Below are 24618 nucleotides of genomic sequence, written 5' to 3'. Positions count from 1 at the left end.
AACTCTTTGATGAGAGTACAAGGCTAGATTTTGGGTTTATGATATGGAGAATTGTATTATTATATTTCATTTTGTACTAATAAGTTGGCACACAAGACAGTAATTCCCATTTAATCCTATTAGAAATTGCAACTGGACATTAATCAAGCAACAAAGAATGAATAAGAAGGAATTGTTATGCCTGTCTATGATGGTACTGTTCTATCTTTCCATTCCATATTAGGTTAATAAATGTGAACTTTGTTAAATATATGGCGAATTAGAGCTTTGCACATGTGGAGCAGGATATGCTCACCCTTCCAGAGCACCTGAGATCAACCCTGGTTTTTTTCCGTGGGGTTCTTTTTGCTGAGTCTTTAGTTTTCTATGTTGTGTTTTGTTTACTGTTTTTTTGGTTTTTGGTCTATTTTTTTTTTTTTTTTGCTATGGCGTTGTCAGTTTATTTTGATATGAGATTGAATGTCCGTCCCTTTAGTATCTTTCACCTCTCCTTTGCAGTTCACTAAACATGGATATGTGGTAGTGTGAGTAGGGCATGGTGTTCTTTGGGCACATATTCTTTTTCTCAGTAATATCAATACATACTGCATTAAAGTCATTTCTGCCAAGTTTTATTTCAATCCATTTGTGATCCCTGTCTTTATCATGCAGTTAAGAAGTTCAAAATGTGAATTGATCAAACAGACTTATTCTAAAGGACACACCTCATAAAAATAGCTAAATCCAAGAGGCTAAAAATAAGGGAAAAAAAGAAAATTTTCCCAATGTTTAATAAAGAGATGGCTAACCTTAAGAACTTAAGTACTTTCTAACAAAAGCATTGAATAAAAAATTAGTATTTATTAGTATCTGAAAAGGAATGAAATATAAAATGTTTCCATAATGTAAAACAAAATGTCTAAAAAATGAGCGGTTAATCATAAATATCTTATTTGTCAAGTACAATATATGTCATTTTATTTGTAAATCAATATCTTTACAACAACTTAACAATTTTGATTACAAAATATCACTCTGGTCTGATGTGTAATAATTCATTATATATAAATCTTGTTTTCCCATTGCAAATACACTTTGATAAAATAAAAAACCTTAATATTGTATGTCTTGGAAGGCAGAGGACATTTTAGCAAAAAATATTGTGACATTTTAGTGCAAAAGTATAACATTGGATGTGAATAGATCATGATGACCACAAATACGTGTACAAAAATTGAGACAACCTTTGAACCTGCACAAACAGACTTTTAAATTGTTATATTCCGGAAAACACAATATTTCTATATTAAATGTTCCTGTGATAAGAGTAGACCAGTGTACTCGAAAACTTGTATGTGTAAGGACTTTGTGGAACACTCCAAAAATTGGGAACCTAAAAGATCTTTAGATTTTGTATGTACATGACTCTTTCCAAATTTTTGTATCAATATGCAGCAAAGATTTTTAGATATCAGTTTCATAAGCTTCTAATGCAATTATCTCGATAAATACTGAACTTAAAACATTGTGTATTAGAATGTATATTTGTAATAACACAGTTTGACAAACAATTTCTTTAAACTGTACAATTGTTGTTAAGATGTAACTTTTGATCAGTATCGTCACCGACATTGTTTTATTATTGATTTTCTCAACTTTTTCATAGGAGTGAATTTTCTATTGTTCTTAATCACTAGATTTCCCACTGACTATTCACAATTTTGTTATGGTGATTATTATTCAACCAGGTAAGTTTTTGCTAATATTGGCTATCAAAAATACAGGTGAACAGATAAATCGGGTGCTACAATGGGCTATAATGTCTGTGCTAATTTGTCTCCCATTAGTTACAAATATTTCTCTAAAATGTCCTGCGCCCATCCTGGATGTATTTTAATTTATTTATTGATGTGTTTTATCAGCAATTATTAGTTATCTTTATTTCCACTACCATCACATTCATGATAATTAACAACAGAAAAAAATAGTGGCAATTTTGCAGCTAAAAAAAGTTGTAAATAATGCTGAACAGTTTAAGTACATGTACTTGTGAACATTGAAAGGTTCACTTAAGATACTGTTACATTTCTATTTAAAATAAGATATCTAGTATGTAGTTACTTCAGTGTATAGTCTCTGGTATTTTCAAGTCTTTTCATAACTTACATGATTTCAATAACAATTTTGAATTAACACTTGCTATGTGACTGCATGTTTTACAGTATTAACAAACAGGAACATGCTATGTGACTGCATGTTTTACAGTATTAACAAACAGGAACATTGTATTTTAGAACATGGTCAATTTCTGGTGTTCCACTTATACCTACATAAGTTAAAGAACATTTTATCATTTATTTATAGAGTGAGGAACTAATTGCAACCTACAGTATACATATTTGTTAAAGCATTCTACACAATGAAAAAGTAAAAACATTCCTAAAAAATGTAAATATTTTAAGGCAATAAATTACCAGGTCAACATTAAAGCAATTAAAAATAAAAAGAAGATTATCAAGTTATACAAGCTTCCCTCTTAAGACCAGATTTTTACAATAAGATCATTCAATCTTAAAACACAGTATAACATATGTACTTTTAATAACAGTATTAACCTTGCTAATTTATGATATATATATAAATACAGAACAGTTATCATTTAAATAAAGCAAATGGTAGTATTTACAATGGAAGTTAAATAGTTTTGTTAAAATGATTCAATGAATACAACCAAAACCATCATTAGAAATACCCATAAAGGTTAAGAACAATGAGAGAAATAGTTTTAAAATTCAACATAATCTATGGTTTTCAATAAATTTTCTTTTTCAAGATAATAGCAAAATTATTTATGCCTAAAAAGTTTATAGACCTACTTTTAAAATACAAAGTATCAAAAGAATACATTATTACAAAACAAGTAGAGTCTAATAAGGTATGAAAAGTGGTAAAAAGATTTGCATCCTATACGCATTCCTTTTGTTATATATCACATCTTGAGTATATATTTGATATGTTTTAAAATGCAGAAAGGACTGATTCCTTTCTGTGTTTGATAACAAGACTTAATGTTAAAGTATTGACTATACCAAGGTTTTTTGTGGATGATTTATTTCCGACATCAGTAAGTATCATTCTGTCCATCTCATGAATTATTACTTCCATCTTTTCTATTGCGTGTATACATTTGTTTAAAAAAATAGTACTTTCAAATGTTTTTTATTGTATGAATAAAGGTGTACCTATGTAATGGTTGTTTTTAGGGAGTAATTTCAAATTAATAGCTTCACTGGTCACATTAGAGAGGTATTTTGATATTTATACAAAATAAGCTACTACACAAGGTTTCCGCCTTATAAAACAAAGTTGGATGGTGATGAGATTGTATAAGAGGAAGTGTACTAAGAAAAACTGTTCAACAGTATAAAAATAAGAAGATTTGGCATAATTGCCAATGAGACAACTATCAACCAGCGTTCAAATGAAGTGGATTTAGGTAATCATAGTCCCCCAAATGGCCTTCATCAATGAGAAAAGCCCATTTGTAAAATTGTAATATTTTTATACAACAAATGTACTTCTTCACCATTTTAAGGTAATATGTTGTTTCCTTGCAGTAGTAGTGATAAGAAAAAGTAGGTGTATTTTCTATATTGCGTTAACTTCCAAATCTTTTGGAATTACAAGACATTGAGATTATACATATATTAACAAGACGTTGCATTTGGTTTCTAAGCTTAGTCTGAAGTTTGAAAAACAAGAATGTGTCCATAGAACACGGATGCCCCACTCGCACTATCATTTTCTATGTTCAGTGGACCATGAAATTGGGGTCAAAACTCTAATTTGGCATTAAAATTAGAAAGATCATATCATAGGGAACATGTATACTAAGTTTCAAGTTGATTTGACTTCAACTTCATCAAAAACTACCTTGACCAAAAACTTTAACCTGAAGCGGGACAGACAGATGGACGGACAAACGGAAGGACGAACAGACGCACAGACCAGAAAACATAATGCCAATACTACTATTGTAGGTTGGGCATACAAAAATAAAGCTAAAACCTTCCCTGCAGTATGAAGCATCAGTCATGGCACAATGAAGAGAAGACAAATATGTTTGTTTCATAAAAAATACATAGAATTATCGATGTTTTCTTCATGCAATGTAGCAGAAATTAATATTCACTATGTAAAACAATTAACGCCACAAATACTTATTTTTTCATGTTTTTTTTTCCAAAAAGTAAATTTGAAGTAGTATGAAATGACTTGGATTAATGCTAAATGATATATTTCAACTGATAATTCACTAAAAGTGTATAAGAGCAATTCATACTATCAAATCAAGCCATCTTTAATAATCTATACAGGTTTTGAGGCATGTTATAATTGATTTGGTGAGACATTTTATAACAGGATTAACAGCATGTTTGTAGACTGAGAGTATGGCAGTTAACAATCACATTTAATAAAAAGTTGCACATAAAAACCCACGGATAAAATAAATATATAAATATTACTACTGTTAAGAACTAATCGTTGATATAGCTTTCTTAACTTCTTCAAACACCTGAAATTAGAAAATATCAAAATTAAGGAATATTCTTGATTATTTTATTAATCAAAATATCACTAAACATTTCAGATTGTATTTCAAACTGCTGTTTATATATACATCTAAATTAAAAAAAACTTTGATGTGGCAGCATGGTAAGTAACATTATAGCTAATCTGAAAGGTATACCATCTACTTGCCACTATATATAATATACTGTGTTACAACCCTAGATAAAGCAGACAAGGAAAGGCATTACTTGACTAATGAAAACTATATTTTTTAATAGCCTAGTTGGTCAAGTGGTCTAGGGTGCTGGACACAGTGCAGGCAGTGTTGCAACGATGTCACAGAAGCAAGGGTTCCATCCAGCTGAGGGAAGAACAAAAAATTTCAAACAAAAATTTGCAAATCTAACATTATTGGGCTAAATTTTAGACGAATTATATATATATATATATAATAAAAACTATAACACAATTTTCCATACGTTTCGGCCATTATGGCCTTCTTCATTGGAATAAATTACAAAATTGAAACAACAATTACATCGCTTGGATACATTACGTTATAATTACTACTATGACGTTCTCTTTTTTTCTCTATAAATATTTTCACTATCGTTCATACATTGTGTTGAGTCCATCAGGCTCTAAAGTTTTAAATTTTTTTATCCAAAAGGCTTCTTTAGTTTTTCTGTAAATTTCTGTTCCAAATATTCTTTCTATTGCGGTGACTTTTAAATTTTTCATCGAATGATTATGTTGAATGAAGTGGTTTGCTACTGGATCGTCTGTTTTGTGTGTTCTAATTTTTGAAAAGTTTAATAGCATCCGTTGATATAGTGTATCACCTGTTTGTCCTACATATATAAATTTTTCACATTTTGTACAGTTAATTGCATATACTACGCCCACGGTTTTACAGTTTATTTGTCCCTGAATGGTATATTCTTTTCCGGTGTTATCACAAAATACCTTGGTTTCATTAATGTGTGAGCATAATGCACAATTTTTCCCGCATGGTCCACAGCCATTAGTTTGTTTATAAAATAATAAATTGTGCTTCTTGTGCACTAAGATGTCTTTTATGTTGTTGTCGCGTTTGAATGCTACGATAGGCGGATCAGGGGAATATTTTCTTTAGTCTGTTAGATTGATGGAGAATTTTTAAAAATTTTCTTAGAATTGAATGTATATTTGGAAGCGCTTTGGAATACATAATTACCAAAGGTACTCTGTTGTTTTCTTTTTTTGGTTTGTACTGTAATAGATCGTCTCGGTTTAAATTGTTGACTTTTTTTAATTGATCTTCAGTTGATGAATTGTAATATCCCCGTTTTTTCAGGTGCCTTTTTATTTCTTCTCTTGGAATTTGGTAATTTTCTTCTGTTGAACAACATATATATGCAATACTCAGAACCATGTCCATCCCCCCAAATGTTTCCAATCCCCATAACCTGTTCAGATGACGTCACTGAACTCCAAAACATGTCTAGTTGATGAAGGACGCCATAATGTGTCCTTTTTATGAACACTAATCATGTTAAAATTGAAATAGTCCATCTTAATTTAAAAGTGTTTCGTTATCACAAGAGTATTACAGGGACCTTAGCCTCAAAGTGTACATAACAATTTTTGATTGGGTTATTAAATGTAATTTTTCAAAAGTTTTGTTATTGTAAAAAGGGGACAGAAGAACTGTAGCTCTAAAGTACCAGGGTTCCATGATTTTTAGCAAAATATGCACATAATGTCAAATAAAAAGTGCAGGTGCTACCAAATTTAAAAATTGTCAACACAGAACACTATCAGATAGTTTTCATTAATTCATTTTTTTTAACCAAGTTATACCAAGTATGTTTTCTACAGCTCGGGTCTGACCACAAAGACTGATTATTATTTTGTTTGTTTACTAACTTGTAATAAAGTTGCAAATTTAAAGTAGCTTCAACATACAAATTTTAGACCTCCTACCATCTCTGCAATTTAAGGAAAAGTCCCTATTTAGGATTTTACTTCTCTTAACTCAGTATCTTTATTAATCTTCAAGAATTGTGCAAAAAACATCTATCTTAATATTTTCCTTTGGACTCAAGCAGAAACCTGACATCTTCAATCGTATCAATTGATTGAATTAATTTAAATATTACTGACGTCACAGACGACTATATTAGTGCTAAAATTTTTAGGCATTATGGCATCTTAAAGGTTAATGCGTTTCGGCATATAACAATAGATAGACATGTTTGTGCTTGGAAATCATTTGACATATTTGAGTGAAGTAAATAGTAGGATAGTTTGGAAAAAAGAAATCGGACATGTTTGGGAGAGACATGAATTTTGTGGACACGTTGGGCGAGACATGAATTTTGCAGACACCTTTGGGCAAAATGGACACGATTGGGGAATTTGACACGTTTCGGGGGTTGGAAAGTTTGAGTGTGTTACATATATATGACTTACATCATCTGACAACTTTTCACTATGACTTGATCACTGTTGGACTTACCTCATCTGCAGACTTTTCACCACTGATTTCTTTTAATAAATCTAATTTTCTATAATATTCTATAATTGGCATTGTGGAGTTTGAATATGTATGTATTCTGAAAAGAAACAAGACTATAATTTGTATTGCATCAAATTTTAGAACTATGTCTATGCTCAAATATTGGTTATTGTCTTACTAAAATTAACAAACCTAGCAATCTTTTTGAAAAAAAAATGTATCAAGAAACTTTACTGCAAAATAGATGATTTCAATTTTCCCATTGTGAACTTTCCATTGAAGTGTAGCCACATTCCAGCAGCTCCTGAACATATATCGTTTCACATAACTTTATGTTTCTCCAAGTTGAACCAGGTCACATGTTTCCTATCATGACTTCCTTGACAGAGGATCAATTGATGTTTACAAGGAACATATTGAACTAAAGTTTCCTAATTGTTTAGTTGATATCATCTTTTCAAAAGTTTTACGAGCACCAGCATGAATTAAAGAACCTTAGTGAGCGCGCTCACATACCCCACGTCCCCACATTGTCATTGGAGAAATAAAATAAGTGTAAGAAAAAAAAAAAGTATCAGAAAAAAAAATTGGAATCATAATTTCCTGTCAATATGCACATCTACATAGTATGTCCTTATTATCTACACAGTTTCATGAAATTCTGTTGTGTGGTTTGAGAGGAGTTGCGATGACAAAAGGTTGCATTAGTATATTGGGCAAATAAGTTCTAAGGGGCGTAACTCCTGGGAAAAAAATTGAATCGTAATTTCCAGTCGATATGCACATCTTCGTAGTATGTCCTTATAATCTGAAAAGGTTTCATGAAATTCTGTTGTGTGGTTTGAGAGGAGTTGCGATGACAAAAGGTTGCAGTAGTATATTAGTCAAATAAGTTCAAAGGGGCGTAACTCCTGGAAAAAAAATTGAATTGTAATTTCCTGTCAATATGCACATCTACGTAGTATGTCCTTATTATCTGAAAAGGTTTCATGAAATTCTGTTGTGTGGTTTGAGAGGAGTTGCGATGACAAAAGGTTGCAGTAGTATATTGGGCAAATAAGTTCAAAGGGGCGTAACTCCTGGGAAAAAAATTGAATCGTAATTTCCTGTCGATATGCACATCTACGTAGTATGTCCTTATTATCTGAAAAGGTTTCATGAAATTCTGTTGTGTGGTTTGAGAGAAGTTGCGATGACAAACTGTTGCAGTAGTATATTAAAGTAAATAAGTTCAAAGGGGCATAACTCCTAGAAAAAGAATTCAATCGTAATTTCCTGTCGATATGAACAACTACATAGTATGTCCTTATTATCTAATAAGGTTTCATGAAATTCTGTTGTGTGGTTTGAGAGGAGTTGCGATGACAAAAGGTTGCAGTAGTATATTGGGCAAATAAGTTCAAAGGGGCATTACTCCTGGAAAAAAAATTGAATCGTAATTTCCTGTCGATATGCACATCTACGTAGTATGTCCTTATTATCTGAAAAGGTTTCATGAAATTCGGTTGTGTGGTTTGAGAGGAGTTGCGATGACAAAAGTATGCAGTAGTATATTGGGCAAATAAGTTCTAAGGGGCGTAACTCCTGGGAAAAAAATTGAATCGTAATTTCCTGTCGATATGCACATCTTCGTAGTATGTCCTTATTATCTGAAAAGGTTTCATGAAATTCTGTTGTGTGGTTTGAGAGGAGTTGCGATGACAAACTGTTGCAGTAGTACATTAAAGTAAATAAGTTCAAAGGGGCGTTACTCCTAGAAAAAGAATTGAATCGTAATTTCCTGTTGATATGCACAACTACTTAGTATGTCCTTATTATCTAAAAAGGTTTCGTGAAATTCTGTTGTGTGGTTTGAGAGGAGTTGCGATGACAAGAAACAGGACTAACGGACTGACAGACGGACGGACAGACGGACAGACAGATGGACAGACGGGTCAAAAACATTATACCCTCTGCAACTCGTTGCGTGGAGTATAATTAGTTAACCATTATGGTATATGTGTCATATATGACCAAGGAAATGTTTCCCGTGCTGTAGGTAAATCTTTTCTTCTATTTCCATAATTCATGTATTTTATACATCACCCAATACCACTTTTAAATTGTTACTGGCCGTGAGCAACATGATGGGTCACACTAGTGGAGCAGGAAATGCTTACCCTTTGGAGCACCTGATTTCACCCATGTATTTTGTTGGGGTTTGCTGTTCAATCTAGTTTTCTGTGTAGTGTTTTGTGAAAGGTTGTTGTTGTATTAGTTGTTTTTCTTTATGTTATGGTGTTGTCTGTTTTACTTCTTTAACTAACGGTCTTGATTGTCCCCCTGGGTATCTTCTATCTCCTTTTTTTTTGCAATAATTGAAATATTTACTAGGAATACTTTTTTCAAATGATCTGAAAAGGAGTGCAGTTTTCTCTCCTTAGTGAATATTTTCTGGTAAAAGGTGAAAGAAGTAGATAAGGCCGCAAAACGGCCCCTCATTCTTGCTTAAATTTTGAATAAGGATTTAATGAACATTATCATAATGTTTCATAGCTAAAACAATGACTAGATAGGAAATAGGTCTCTTTCGGAAAATTAATGAATCAGTGTTCTTATTATAACATCACAAATAGCAAAAAATTTGATTTTCACAATATCTCCTTAGGACTTCATTTGTTTCAAACAAATATATATTTCCTGTTATTCTATCTAACTATGTTTCATTTCAAACCTTTCATAACAAAACTAGATGATAAAAATTCCTATAAATTTAACCGAGCTTTCCAAAGATCTGATATCACCATCAAATTTGCAAAAGGAAAAAGGAAACAAGCATTCTGAGAGTATTGCATGGCAATACATAGTCCCCTACCAGTTAAAAATTCATTGAACTGGAACAAAATGCTAACTTGATCTATAACTTGTCATGGTGTAAACCAAGTCAATATCTTCAACCATGACGAAAAAAACTGTGGAAAACTAATTATTTAAGTGAATTTTCTAAGTCCAAGGACCATAACTCTGCACAAAATCATCAGATTGGTTCAAAATTCCAACTTGATCTGTAACTTGTCATGATAAAACAATACATCAAATACCAAATCAATATCTTCAACCATGAAGAAAGAAAGAGTGGAAAACTGATTTGCTGGGATGACGGATGGACAGACAGATAGACAGACGGATGGAGTGCTAACCTAAAGTCCCCTTTGACTTCGTCAATAGGGGACTAATAAATAAATGTCAAGACAACCACTTACAGAGTTTTGAACATTGGACATGTAAAATAACATGTTGCTGGATGAAAGCAGTTTTGTTTTATTTTCTAACTCTGGGTCAGTGGTATAACAAAGGTACACAGAATGTACAATCAGAAGCATTTCAGAAAATCACTACAATCTATAACATTGGCATTATACATGCAGACTGCATTATTACTTTATTCTTTATCAATGGCTATCAAGCCATAAAGAAAGATTAAAAGTATAATTTTTATACTTGTTTTCTGAATAGGTAATACATCTGTAAAAAGCTGGAAGTGTAATACATCTTTTTAAAAAAATCAAGGGGAATCATACTTTCCAATTAACCACTTCATTTGTGACAAAATTTGGTAAAAATGATGACCAATTTATAATATCTGTTTCCCTGCAGTAATAAAATATTATGTTGATTGAAATCTGATGAATTAATGCAATGTTATGATGTACAGTAAAACCTGTATGAACCAGACCACTGGAGTTATATCATCATATTATAAGTGGACAGATCAAATTAATACGAAGTGCAGATAAAATACCTTTTCTTTAAACTATCCATATTGTCATCTGCTCTACCACTAGTCTGTCCTCGACTTAGACATCTTTGCACACATACCTAAAACAATTTTGTATAACAAATCAATGAATAGATGAACTTTATTCTCATAAAATATCATAAACATGACATAGTTTCTATATATATACAATTACAGATCCGTTTTGTTACATCTTGTGATCCGTTTATTTGGCAATCGCCAATGGCAGTCAGCAGGGTTTAAGAACATCCGTTTTTCGACCTGTTAGTCAAATGCGTTTTGTTTAAATATACTTTTTCACTTTTTTGGTCATTTGGAAAATGTTGTTTGTGCTGTATTTAGACCCCTCTACCAAGAAATTTGTTTTGCATGCACAGGTATAAAAATTGTGGTTTTTATCCAACACAATCATAGGTTTGAACATTGTTTTCAATTTAGACTTATTTATACAATTACATATATACACATATCAACATGGACATATGTGAACAATCTTTAACTTGAAGAACCAACTATTACAGGTATCATTTCAATAAACTTACATTGTCACCATCTTATGGTGTTTATATATCTCAACTTTTTCGATTCCCTCGTGTATGTAACAATGTATTTATTTGATTTTAACGAAAGAAATCTCTGTATAACTGAAAAATTATTACACCAGGGTTTTCGATATCACAAACTAGTTAAAACATTTACTAAATTTTATCATCGAACTCTGGCTTCTTTTTAACTGAGTTTTACTGTGCGTATTGCTGTGTGTTTGTTTATTCTTCATTGGCTAGAGGTATAGGGGGAGGGTTGAGATCTCACAAAACATGTTTAACCCCGCCGCATTTTTGCGCCTGTCCCAAGTCAGGAGCCTCTGGCCTTTGTTAGTCTTGTATGTTTTTTTTAATTTTAGTTCATTTATATGTTTCTGAGTTTAGTGTGACATCCATTTTCACTGAACTAGTACACATTTTTGTTTAGGGACCAGCTGAAGCCAGCCTCTGGGTGTGGGATTTTCTCTCTGTGTTGAAGACCCATTGGTGGCCTTGGGCTGTTTTCTGCTCTTTGGTCGGGTTGTTGTCTCTTTGACACATTCCCCATTTCCATTCTCAATTTTACAAAATCTTTGTAAAATGATAGTTCTATTTGAGTTAAATAAATAGTTGAATTCTCATGTATTTGAATTTTAGCAGCAATATTCTGGCAAACATTGCTTTTCCCCTGAATTCAAAGCTTTATGTTTCATAATATAATGATATTCATTGATATCATTTGAGTCTTAAAGAGGAAAAAGTCTGTAGTTTCGAGATTAACCTCGCCATCTTACCGTCTCAACTGGTAATTATCAACAGCTCTCAAACAAAGAGGAAATTCTCAGCTTCAATGTAGCGAGAAACATCCTAGAGTTTTGAAAGATCATAGATAACCAGTTTATCCCTATTTTCTCAGGCAATGTCAATGACGACATCAATCCATTCTCACACTACCTGAATGAGAAAACCCCATCTCCGTCAAATACTGTGAGATGGAAAATTATCATACAGATGACCCTAAACATAACAGTGATAGAAGTAGATCATAACAAACAGTATTCACGTGCATTGTTTTAGTCTAGAATTCATATCACAGTAGTGTTTGTTCTTGCTTTAGTCTATATTTGTTTGATTTGCTGTGCAATTTGTGAGTTGTCCGACATGTAAGACTTCCAATTAAGCTATGGTAGTCAATTAATTTATGCCATACTATCAGATACTTGAAATTTAAAATATTCAAAAACAAGAAAATTTTCATAATTATATCAATAGAATCTTTCCTCTCATATTTCTGATGTTTAATATAAGTTGTTATAAAATGATATGAGCAAATCGGCCCTTATACAGATAAATGTGTTTAACGTTAAGTTTTTTAGTTTAATTGAAGAGTTAGAATCTTTTAATAAAAGTGTTATGAACTGGCTGTTTCTGTATTGGCCCTGTTATTGATTCTCGATCAGCTGTATTGGTCCTCGACTCGTTTGAGTCTCTGGGCTAATACAGAAACAGCCAATTTAAAAAGCACTATATAAATCTTAAGATTCCTTTAAAATCTTTCTGTGGTCAATATCAATAAATCTTAAGTTTTCTATTGTTCAATAACATAGACTTACTTCCTCTGAGCAGTTGAAAAATAAAACCATTTTCACAACAGATATTTCATCCATTGCTTTTTTCCATCCTTCTAAATTATCCTGATTCCTAGGAAAGCCATCTATCAAAAATGTGTCTTTTCCTTCACTTTTTTCCATTGCCTAAGAGAAATATCAACAGCATATATATTAATGCTAATTGTTTCTATACTAACTGAATTTATTATGTTTTTTTTGCTGTGCATGTACTGATTTTGTGTCATGGATGGATACTCCATATACTTTGTTTTTCTATTATGCAGCGAGCAAGAACATCTGAACTTACATACATACTCACAGTTTACAACTGAATTAACACTCTTGCTAATACTGATGCTAGAGTTCATCTTAAACATTTGTTTTGTAATTTGTTAATTCTATTTTACCGGTAATCCATTGAAAAAACTTCTTTTTTTTTCCATTACATATGACCAAGAGGCACATCACTCACCTAGTGAAAAAATTGCCAGTGAGCTAATTAGGACATTTATATGCACATATGATAGTTACTCTTGTGTTGCTGATCATTTTTGCATTTAACATTTTTAACCTAGCTCCTATAGTTTTTGAAACAATGGCAAGTAAATGCAACAAAATTTTAAAATCAACATTTCAGGGGTAATAACTCCAAATTAAGTGGGCAGATTTTTCCAAAATCTTCAAAGCACATAGAACTTGTTGTGTTGACCATTTTTAACCTAACAGTTTTTCTCTAATTACTATAGTTTTAGAAATATTAGACAAAACTGTAGATTGACCCATCTGTTCTATATTTAGACAAGAAGTCTATGTTGGTTGATCAACCTGGACAAAAATAACAAACTTTGTAGTTGACATCCTATAGATGAAGCAGACATTGAGTAGATTCAGAGGAGAAGACTTTTGAAGAAAATTTTATGGACGAATGATGACAGACAACGGACGGAAGATGGACGCAAGCTCACATTAAGCTAAAAAATCAAATGTGCAGAAAGTGATAACAGGTCTTTCTTACTTGAGCCACAATTGTGTACTTCAGATTAAAATGGCCTGAAAAGTTATTGAACAATGGCAATGAATTTTTTTTATTTCTTGTCATTCTAGTGTTTTTAATGAAATGATTTTAACTGTTAGTTTTCCTGTCAAAATAGTATAGACATTACCTTTCTAAACCCTTGTACTAAATACCTTGGGAAACAATAAACTGTACACACAGAGATATGGCTCGCTTTTTTGTAATTTTGATAGATTAATGCAAATGTTGAAGTTAAAATGGCAATATTTAAAAATTTAATGCATGCAAAACTTTCACTGAAGGTGCAGGGCCTTATAACCACCATGGAAAATAGAAATGCCAATGCTTATAAAACTGAATACCAAATACAATCGACTTTTCATAAATGGTTCCCTTCAAACTAACCTAAACACAAACTAACTTGTAAACTATGCAAAAGTTTCAAAGTCAATGAACCATGATGAGGGGAAGGGACCATATAATCTCCATGAAAATCAGACTTGCAAATGGTTAGACAACTGCAAACTAAGCAAAAGTGTCAAAGTCAATACACCATGACATCTTTATACCACCCATCATTGACCTACCACAGTGGCACTAATGGTTCCCATTAACCTGACCTAATCACAAACTAATACATATAAACTAGGCAAAAGTTTCAAAGTCAATAGACCATGACTGAGGGGTTGGGGTCAAATAATCTCCATGGAAATGAGATGTGCTAATGCTAATACAAATGCACACCAAACATCATTGACCTACCACTAGTGGTTCCTCATAAACTGACCTGACTACAAATTAATACATGTAAACTATGCAGTGGCGGATCCAGAACTTTTCATAAGTGGGGGCCCGCTCCAGTCATGCTTCAGTGATTCCCTATATAATCAACCAAATTTTTCCCACAAAAGGGGGGGCCTTTTATGCTATGCACAAATTTCAAAGTCAATAGACCATGACTTAGTTAGGGGGTGGGGCCAAATAACTTCTATGGAAAAGAGATGTGCCAATGCTAATTATACAAATGCACACCAAATATCATTGACCTACCACTAGTGGTTCTCCATAAACTGACCTAATCACAAACTAATACATTGTTGAGGCTGCCGCCATAAACAGCACACCTTAAAAATACTTAGGAGGAAAACTAAAATTATCAGTTGTAAATACCAGGTGTCACCTTCCCACTGTAAAAACCATATTATAGGTTTTAATACAATAATAGCTTCGATGGAACTAGGTAAATCTACATTTAAGTCAGCTGAACCAAACTGTTTCACCTGAGTAATATTGATTCAAATATCTACCAAATGTTTAAATAACACCAGATAAAACTCAAACGGAAATTGCCAGGTTTAACAGTGTAAGATCACAACTTTGAAGATGAATAATAGACCTCCTGCATGTGACCTGGTGCAATTTGGCTTTACATAAATGGGTTAAAATACTGTACATCCCATCCTTAACTTGTAAAGCATCTTTTTAAAAACACAGTACTGATTTTAACAATAAAAAAACTTAATGTGTCTCAAATCAACTTCTAAAATGTCAGCATTCACCTCAAAAGCTAACCAAACCTTTAAACAGACTTATTACCAAACCTTTAAACAGACTTATTTGGAAAGGATATAGTTACTATACTGTTGTCAAGTCATTAAGGATTGCATATTTTGGTATTAATATTGATTCACTCATAGGGTCTTTGCATCGGAAATAAACACATTTATTCTAAAACCAGTTGTTGGCATGATACGGGTTATGTTCTTCTCATATATTTTATGATGGTATGATACTAAACCCCTAACGGGAGGGATTGTACTTGATTTTCATATGATGAAGAAATAATCTTTCAATCAGTTTAACTGAGGTCTGGAGCTGGCATGTCAGTAACTGCTAGTAGTCCTTTGTTCATTTATGTATCATTGTCATTTTGCTTAGTTTCTTTTGTTACCTATTCTGACATCGGACTTGGACTTCTTTTTAACTGAGTTTTTACTGAGTGTATTGCTATGTGTTTCTTTATTCTACATTGGCTAGAGGTATAGGGGGAGGGTTGAGATCTCACAAAACATGTTTAACCCCGCCGCATTTTTGCGCCTCTCCTAAGTCAGGAGCCTCTTGCCTTTGTTAGTCTTGTATGTTTTTTAATTTTAGTTCATTTATATGTTTTGGAGTTTAGTATGACGTCCATTTTCACTGAACTAGTACACAATTTTATTTAGGGGCCAGCTGAGGACCACCTCCGGGTGCGGGATTTTCTCACTGCGTTGAAGACCCATTAGTGGTCTTAGGCTGTTGTCTACTCTTTGGTCGGGTTGTTGTCTCTTTGACATATTCCCCATTTCCATTCTCAATTTTATTTCTGTTATCAATTTCATATAATCAAGTGATTCTAGAAACTGTTTGAAAGATAGTAAAATAGTAAATGTGAGTTTCATTCAAGTTCCAATGTTCAAATTCATCATTTTCATTATAGAAAAATGATTACAAAGTTATTTAACTCTGCTTAAACAAGGTCAACGTTAATATCCTACCCTTCTTAAGAGAGAGCATGTAATTTCAACAGGTACTATTGTTCCATTTTTTATGTGAGACTGTATTTCCTCCCCAAACTGGGATCCTTGTCTATTTCTTTCCTGTCTTAAAAGATCACCAGCAGATAAATGTACATAGCCATATTCCTGAAAAATAAAAAAGATATTTTTGACATAAACATACAAACATCGATTGATTTCTATGCAAGTAAACATTTGGTAAAGTTAACTGGGAATAAAAGAGAACATGACATTTCAAGTATTTTATCAGTAAGTTGTAACTGTGGTTACAGTTGTGCTAATGGATACATCAAAAGACAAAATCATATTGAAATCTAGATTTCCCATGAAAACACATTTCAGTGTAGATAGACACAATATCATTATCCAAATACAAAAAAAATCTATGAAAACCATTGGTACATTTTGTTTATCATAAAACACTTTATATTTTAAATAAATGGTTCCTCAGTATTTGAACAGACCTGGCATGGACAAGAAATTTTATCAGCTAAGATACATCAAATGCCACAGAAAATTTCTGGACTCGTTTGCTTTGGTATGCACTGTACAAATTTAAGGCTATTCTAGAGAATCAATGCTTCCTTTTTTTTGATACACTTTGACTCAAAATCAGACTTAATTCTCTATTTTGTTTTTTGTTTTATTTTGTTATCTCATTAATATATATTTCACATCTTCTGTATATATAATAAAATGCTCTGCAGGATGCAGCTTGATACGATTGTAAAGGTTTAACCCTGAACAGTTGGGGCAAGAATGGACACAACATTCAAGCTTGATACAGCTTTGAATTTGGATTGTGATTAAATATTTGGCACAACATAGGTTTCTGACACAGAATAAATGTGTGCTAAGAACTTAAAAATTTTAAATTAGACATTTACCTATTATGGTTCAAGATCTAAAATCTAAATACATGTTTAGATTCAGCATATATAAGAAACCTAAGAATTCAATTTTTGATGAAATCAAACAAGGTTTAATTTCAGACCCTTTGAACCTCAATGTGGATCAATTTGATAACGGGGCCCCAAATCCAAAATCTAACTACACAGTTAGATTCAGCATTTCAAAGAACCCCATATATTCAATTTTTGTTGATATCAATCCAAGTTTAATTTTGGACACCCGATTTGGACTAACTTGAAAGTTGGACCTAAAATCAAAAATTTAAATAAATGTTTAGATTCAGCATATCAAAAAACCCAAAGAATTCAATTATTTCTGAAATCAAAAACAAAGTTTAATTTTAGAAGCTGATTTGTCAAAAAACCTGAAAAATTCAATTTTTGTTGAAATATAAAAAAATAGTTTACTTTTGGACCTTTTGGACCTTAATGTGGACCAATTTGAAAATGTGGACAATAAATTAAAAACCTTAATACGGAACATGGTTAGATTTAGCATATCATGGAATTCCAAGAATTCAATTTTTGATGAAATCAAACAAAGTTTAATTTTAGACCCTTTGGACCTGAATGCGGACCAATTTAAAAATGGGGCCCAAAATCCAAATACATGGTTATATTCAACACATTAAAGAACCCCAAGAATTCAAGACTTTGAATTAAACCCCATTGAAATTGGTCAAGAAATAAGCAATTTATACAAAGTGTTTTTGTCCCTTTTTCCTAAATGGTAAGGGCCTTAACCCCCCAAATCAATCCCAACCTTTCTTTTGAGGTAATGGACCTTGTGGTACAATTTCATAGCGATCTATAGACTTACTTGTATACCCAAGTTATTGTCTGGAAACCAGAAAATCCCTTGTTTTTTGGCCCCTAATTCCTAAATGATTTGGGCCATAACCCCTAAAATCAATTCCAACCTTCCTTTTGAGGTATGGAACCTTGTGGTACAATTTCACAGAGATCCATACACTTATTCACAAGCTTAGCCTTATTCACAAGCTATTGTCCTGAAACAAGAAAAATGCTTGTTTTTTTACCCCTTATTCCTAAACTCTCACCACTCAGCCACTGAGGCCCCAAAAATGATTTGTGTAGGAATACAAACCTTGACTATTTTCTCACACTGGGTACCCTTTCCTGCACCAGGACCTCCTAGGACAAACATTACATTGTACATCGTCATTCTGTGTGATACAGAGTGAAACAAGGTCCTACGTCCTAAACCTCTCAGGATTTGTTTAAAAACCAGAATGATGAATTTCTGTGTCTGGATCTAAAAATAAATTATTGGACGGCTTAGTTTGTATCTCCTTTCTCAATAAATTTATTATCATACTTGCATATGGTTTAGAAAAGTAAAATATATAATTTCATTTGACCTATTCAGTACAATGGATGCTTAGGAAATTCTTGAAGTTGGGATTATCGAAACCATTGTTAAAATTGTATTTTCCAAGAATTTGCTGTAAAAACAATTTATGTTTTACAACATTTCTATGTATGACAACTTAGGAGAATAATCCCCTAACAACAATTCTAACAAAGGAAACAAAAAATGAATAGCTTATAAGGAGAGGAAAGTCCATTTGGACATCAGCCATTGGGAGTTTATTTGAATGATTATTTGCAGCATTTATTGATAAAATTGGCATGCTAAAAAGTTGAAAAAATAATTTTGGTATGATTGCTAATCATACAACGATCTACCAGTGACCAAATGACATAGAAGCTAGCGACTATAGATCAACGTACAGCTTTCAACAACGAGCAAAACCTTAACTGCAAAGCAAGCTATAAAAGGCCCTGACATGACAAATGTGAAACAATTCATTCAATAAAAACTAACGGCCTAATTTATGTGCAAAACAATAAACAAACAAAAAACAAATATGTACAACAACAAACAACCACTGATTTTCAGGCTCCTGAATTGAATGCTATTTTATCTTTTAAGAAATGAAAATAATTCAAAAGGGTATATTTGAGATCACAGCAATTTCATGTCTATAAAATAGAATTGAATACACTTCATTCCAAATTTATCATAACAATAAACAATTAAACAAGTAGAATAGAACAATACTGAGGGAAAGAAATACTTGATTGATAAAATGTAAAGGGAAAACAAATTCAATATTGATACTTCATACAAAAATATAGCATGCATATTATTAATTATCAATAATTTGACTTGTACATGTTTGGAAAAGCCAAGGCTCCATGTTGAAGGCCGTACTTTGACCTATAATTGTTTACTTTTTACACATTGTGACTTGGATGGATAGTTGTCTCATTGGCACTCATACCACATCTTCTTATTTATAATAACATTTATACAGCATTAATGTAATACACATACATATCTTATGTAAGGATTTATCAAAATAGTATACATGAAATACACAGTATACACTAATTCAAATTTTATACATATATGAGCTTAGGCTGAGGTAGTAGCCATAAATTTTAAATATGTTAAAAAACTTATGTTAACAAATTTGATAAATTGGTAACCAGTGAGTATGGTTAAAAGTGTCAAAATTATTAATAAAAGAGTCAACAAGATTGAAAAAAGCTTGAACTTTATCAAATCAGAATTTGAATGCAAGAAAAAGAATGCCCGGGGATTGCCTGAGATTCCCTCTGAAAACGAAGAAGCAACCGAAACTATTGCCAGACTGCAAAGAGATCTTGAAGATCTCAAAGAAAGACAACTTGATCTACAAACTAGGTCGATGATGAAAAGTAGATTTTTACTTGAATCCTAATGTATGATAAAATTCAAGACCAAGACGGAAGACACAAAGAAAATTATTCAAAATTTTATGACATCTGAATTAAAAATGTCAACCTTACCAGACTTCCATCATTTTGTCTATAGGGCTCATCATTTTGGACAAGAGTACATGGAAAAAAATCCTGATTGGTCAATTAAGTTTAATACTAAACAAATAGTATGTAGATTCATAAATTTCAAGCAGTGAGAACTCGTACGGAAATCTGCTAGTGAATCGAAAGGCACAAAATATGGCATAAATAGACCTGTTTCCAAAGGAGATAAACAACCGTAGGAAGGCTCTGTGGTCCAACTTTGAAGAGGCACGTCGACAAAGAAAAAAAGCTTTCTTCAAGAGAGACCGCTTATTCATTGACGGGAATGAGCTTCACCAAAAGAAATATTTTATCTGTCCAAGGGCAATAACTAAATAAAAAAATAGTTTGGTTTTTTTTAAAAAAAAATAAAATTATCTTAGAGTTGGACTTGAGAGCAATTTCTGATATATTTAATTATATTTCCAAGTGGCATAACTCATTAAAAATATTTGATTGGCAATTATTTTCTAAATTGTCCGTGACATTGCTATTATTAACCTTTGATATGAATTTGATAAAAAATCTGGCAAAAATTGTACATGTGAGAACGCTTTTAAAAATGATTGAAGGGCACTGATTTTCAAAGTCGTCCCAGACATTGCTGATATAAACCTACAATATAAGTTTCATAAAAATCTGGCTAGAATTGTACACATGAGAGCACTAATTATGCAATTTTCCATATTATCAATATTTCTAAGGGCCATAAGTCTTTAAAAATTATTGAACGGCACTAATTTTCAGCTTGTCTGAGACATTGCTAATACATGTATAAACCTACAATATCCATGTGTCATAAAATCTGGCAAGAATTGTACTTATGAGAGCCCTTACAGTGCAATTTTCTATATAATTAATGTTTCCAAGGAGCATCTCTTTTAAAAATAGTTTATTGGCACTGATTTTCTAACTTGTCTGAGACATTGCTAATATTAATATAAACCTACAATATAAGTTTCATAAAAATGTGGTAAGACTTGTACACATGAGAGCGCTAACAATGCAAATTTCTTTTTCTGCAAGATAAAGTATAAAAAGATTAAAGACGCCGATTGAGTACATGGAGTAGTTTTGAGTTGATCACTAAGTCTTAATCAGAGCTCCAGATAAGAATTCACAAAATTGGGTTTTTACCCACCAATTTTAATGTAATTGAGTGAAATAGTTTTTTCAATTGCATTATCAGTTCCAATTCACCCCTCAAGCAAATTTCAAATTGGGTTTTTCACCACCAAGCTCCTGAATGTATTGGGTTTTTTCATCATCTAAATATTGAATTGAGGCATGTCATAATGTAATCATATCAAACAAAGATGTTAATCCACTGTTTATCTTAAATATGTTTATTTCAACATGTTCAAGTATGTATATGATAGCCGTTTTAGTTAAGTTTAAACACTGACGAGCAATTTTTTTGTTTAATTTGTGTCTGGTTTGTTTCAACTGTTCTGCCAGTTTTGTATTTTCTGTCAATTTATATAAACTGATGTTACTAGTGGGGCAGTAACTGATTACCTTTCTAGAGCACATACGATCACCCCTGCTTTTTGTTTGGGTTATTATAACAATCTGTTGACATTGCTCATGTTGCTTGTCGGCACTTTATTTTTCCAAGTATGGTAAATAGTTTTTTTTTAACAATATTTGTCATGATTTATAAGAGTGAAGTGTGAGTCAGACTCTGCTTCATTATCATCACATGTAATATCAGAGGCAACTTTGGCAATATATAAATTTTTATTGATGATATCAATATGTTCAGAGCTCTCATTTTGTCTTTTCACTGCTGACAGCTGAATGTTAGGGATCCCTTCATGGCCCCAACCACTTGTACATGTTGTAATTTTGTTGTCTCATGGCTTGCCGTAGACTTACATTCAGAGCAATATATGTATGAGACCCCCGTTTAATTGATTTTATTTAGCCATTGGTTCTTTCCTTTCCAGGCAAAGAATGTCTTATCTGACACTGTGTTTTTGCTTAAATTAAGTAGTATTTTCATAGAAGGAAGAAAGGACTCTGTTGATGATTTCATCTAAAATGTCACATATATTCGGAGCTGTCGCCTTCTCCATTAATGAATTGATAGTGTGACTTGCATACTTTTATGCTTTCGCACAGCCGTCTGTTGTCAAATAGTTCAACAGAATTTACGATTTTGTTACTAGCTGTGCTTTTTCCGCCTCTACGAATCAGATATTTGATGTAACGCTCTATTTCTAGAACGAAAGTAGACTTCCTAATATTACAAAAACAGATTTACACGACAACAATTTATCGTTTAGAGTAAAAAATGCACACAATAGCGACAATTAGGGTTGGGAACGCATAGTTTAGACACAGCGTTCCCCCTAGGGCCTTTACTATCATGGTAATGTGATGCTATACTGCTTGAATGTGTTGCTATCTCAGATTATTATGTTATAGATTGTGTTATGGATGTGACGCTATAATTTCTAGAAATGAGATGGTATTTTAAAATTCCCTGTTTACCAGGATGCTATATAAATTTTGTGGGGAAAACACTGAGACATAGTGTTGGGTTTTCCTTTGCATGAATTGGGTTTTAGAATACTGCAATTGTCAATTGAATTGGGTTTACAATTGTTTTTATTGCGTAATCTTGCAAATAATTACTACAGTTAATTGTTTTTCAAACATTATAAATATTTTTTAATAAACTATAACAATGTATCCTAATTATTTATCATGGTGATCAAAGATAATCTTAGGGAAACGCTTTGGGAAAAAATGTCATAATTCAACACAGTGGTCAGTGACAGGAAATTTAATTTCGTGTGTATTGTCAGGTGAACTCTTCAATCATGTCAATCTATTTAAATCCCATAGGTAGTTTTGACATATATTTATTAGTTTAAGATAAATAATGCAATTTGAATGCTTTTGTTAACCGTGGGACCTTAAATTTGGTTCGAGTCAACCGAAATTTCGACTCATCAGATCAGAAGTCTATATCATATAATTAAATTGAACAAAGTTCTGAACTGTGTGAAAACTTCGTCTCATCTGTAATTTTGAGTCAACCGGGTTCGAAACAGAGAGTTAACTGTACATAAATCACAGGCACTAGTCTGTGAAAAAAAAACAAAAAACCTCTATTCTTTAAAATAACACAAGGGAACCAACTCATATTTTTGAGATATGACACCCAGTTGCGAAAATCTGTTATATTTCAATTCCGCAGTTGTCTACCGACTGAAACTTTTTAAATAGTAAATATGCATTGAATTATCTACAAAATGGTGTATGACATGCCTATTTCTTTTCACTCAGAATCATCTGTAGCAGGCCTTCCAAGTAGGCCAACCGTAAATTATTTCTTCTTCTCACAGCGAAATGGCAATGTGATGGCAGTATACTATACACCTATCTCGTGATATTTTTATGAAAGAATAACACCAGTGGGTCAATCATCATTAAAGTCATCAAACAATTGGTTCTTATTGTGCAGTGTGCTAGTGATAACATAACGTCATAAGCAAAAAAAAATTGTGAAATTTACTGGAAAATGCAAGAGTTCAAGAGATGTCTTTTCCCAGAGAGGAATATAATACAACTTGGCCCAGAGTTGTTTTGCACCCCAGGGATCACCTTATACACCTTATCGCTATTCCCGGCTGACCTGAGAATCTGTCCCGCTTGAACTATTGACGTCATACAACAATCACTTTTCCATTGTGGCATCAGATATTTTGTATTATGACGTCAAAATTTTACGGGAACCTGTGTGATGTCCAGTTATGGCGGACAAATAGTGATAAGGTGTATAATTTACAATATCTGGTTCAGAGACATATTAATAGTATATATGTCTCTGTCTGGTTCAGTGGTTGGAGAAAAATGTAAAAAATGCCATTTTATAGTGCTATTTTAAATTACAAGCTCACAGAGAGAAAAAAGAAAGAACATGATTGACTTTATCTTTCAAAATAAATTAAGGTAGTGACCATTTCAAGATGTCATAACTACTTAGTCTAGTGAGTTAGGTGCAACAACCACCCCCCCCCCCCCCCCCTTTTTCAAGATTTTTTCACAGAAAATGTCTCTTTCGAGATTTGCCACATTCTAAAATACATCTGTACGTACTGCAAATAAAACGAATGATTTGAATACACTGGTGTTAATAATATTTGTTTTTTCTTACTCAGACAATTGGATTTCGAAGTTTTTTTTCAACGTGACAACTGAGTTAGCTACCCGGAAATGAGAAGAACAAAGTTGAGAGGGCATGCGCATCTAAAATTCAACTGGAAGCGCCAATGCGGCGACTTGAAAG

At 32.4% G+C, this 24618-nt stretch overlaps 2 protein-coding genes across 2 annotated transcripts in view; one reads left to right on the top strand and one right to left on the bottom strand.

Annotated features, from left to right (window-relative positions):
- Window positions 1-594: 594 nt before the first annotated feature.
- Window positions 595-24557, bottom strand: LOC127735378 (UMP-CMP kinase-like). Its single transcript, XM_052245547.1, has 7 exons — window positions 24487-24557; window positions 18553-18720; window positions 16513-16659; window positions 12967-13107; window positions 10833-10909; window positions 7052-7148; window positions 595-4555 (listed from the first exon to the last, which is right to left on the bottom strand). Exons 2-7 carry the CDS (start codon window positions 18628-18630, stop codon window positions 4511-4513), a joined length of 585 nt encoding a protein of 194 aa, XP_052101507.1. The 5' UTR covers window positions 18631-18720; window positions 24487-24557; the 3' UTR covers window positions 595-4510.
- Window positions 24495-24618, top strand: part of LOC127735128 (SCL-interrupting locus protein homolog) — a 28024-nt gene continuing 27900 nt past the window's right edge. The window contains exon 1 of the mRNA XM_052245208.1: window positions 24495-24618. The gene's annotated coding sequence lies outside the window, so the exon portion shown is untranslated.

The sequence above is a fragment of the Mytilus californianus genome, unplaced genomic scaffold, assembly GCF_021869535.1.
Source record: "Mytilus californianus isolate M0D057914Y unplaced genomic scaffold, xbMytCali1.0.p SCAF_1, whole genome shotgun sequence".
NCBI lineage: Eukaryota > Metazoa > Mollusca > Bivalvia > Mytilida > Mytilidae > Mytilus > Mytilus californianus.
This window is presented reverse-complemented; position numbering and strand designations above follow the sequence as displayed.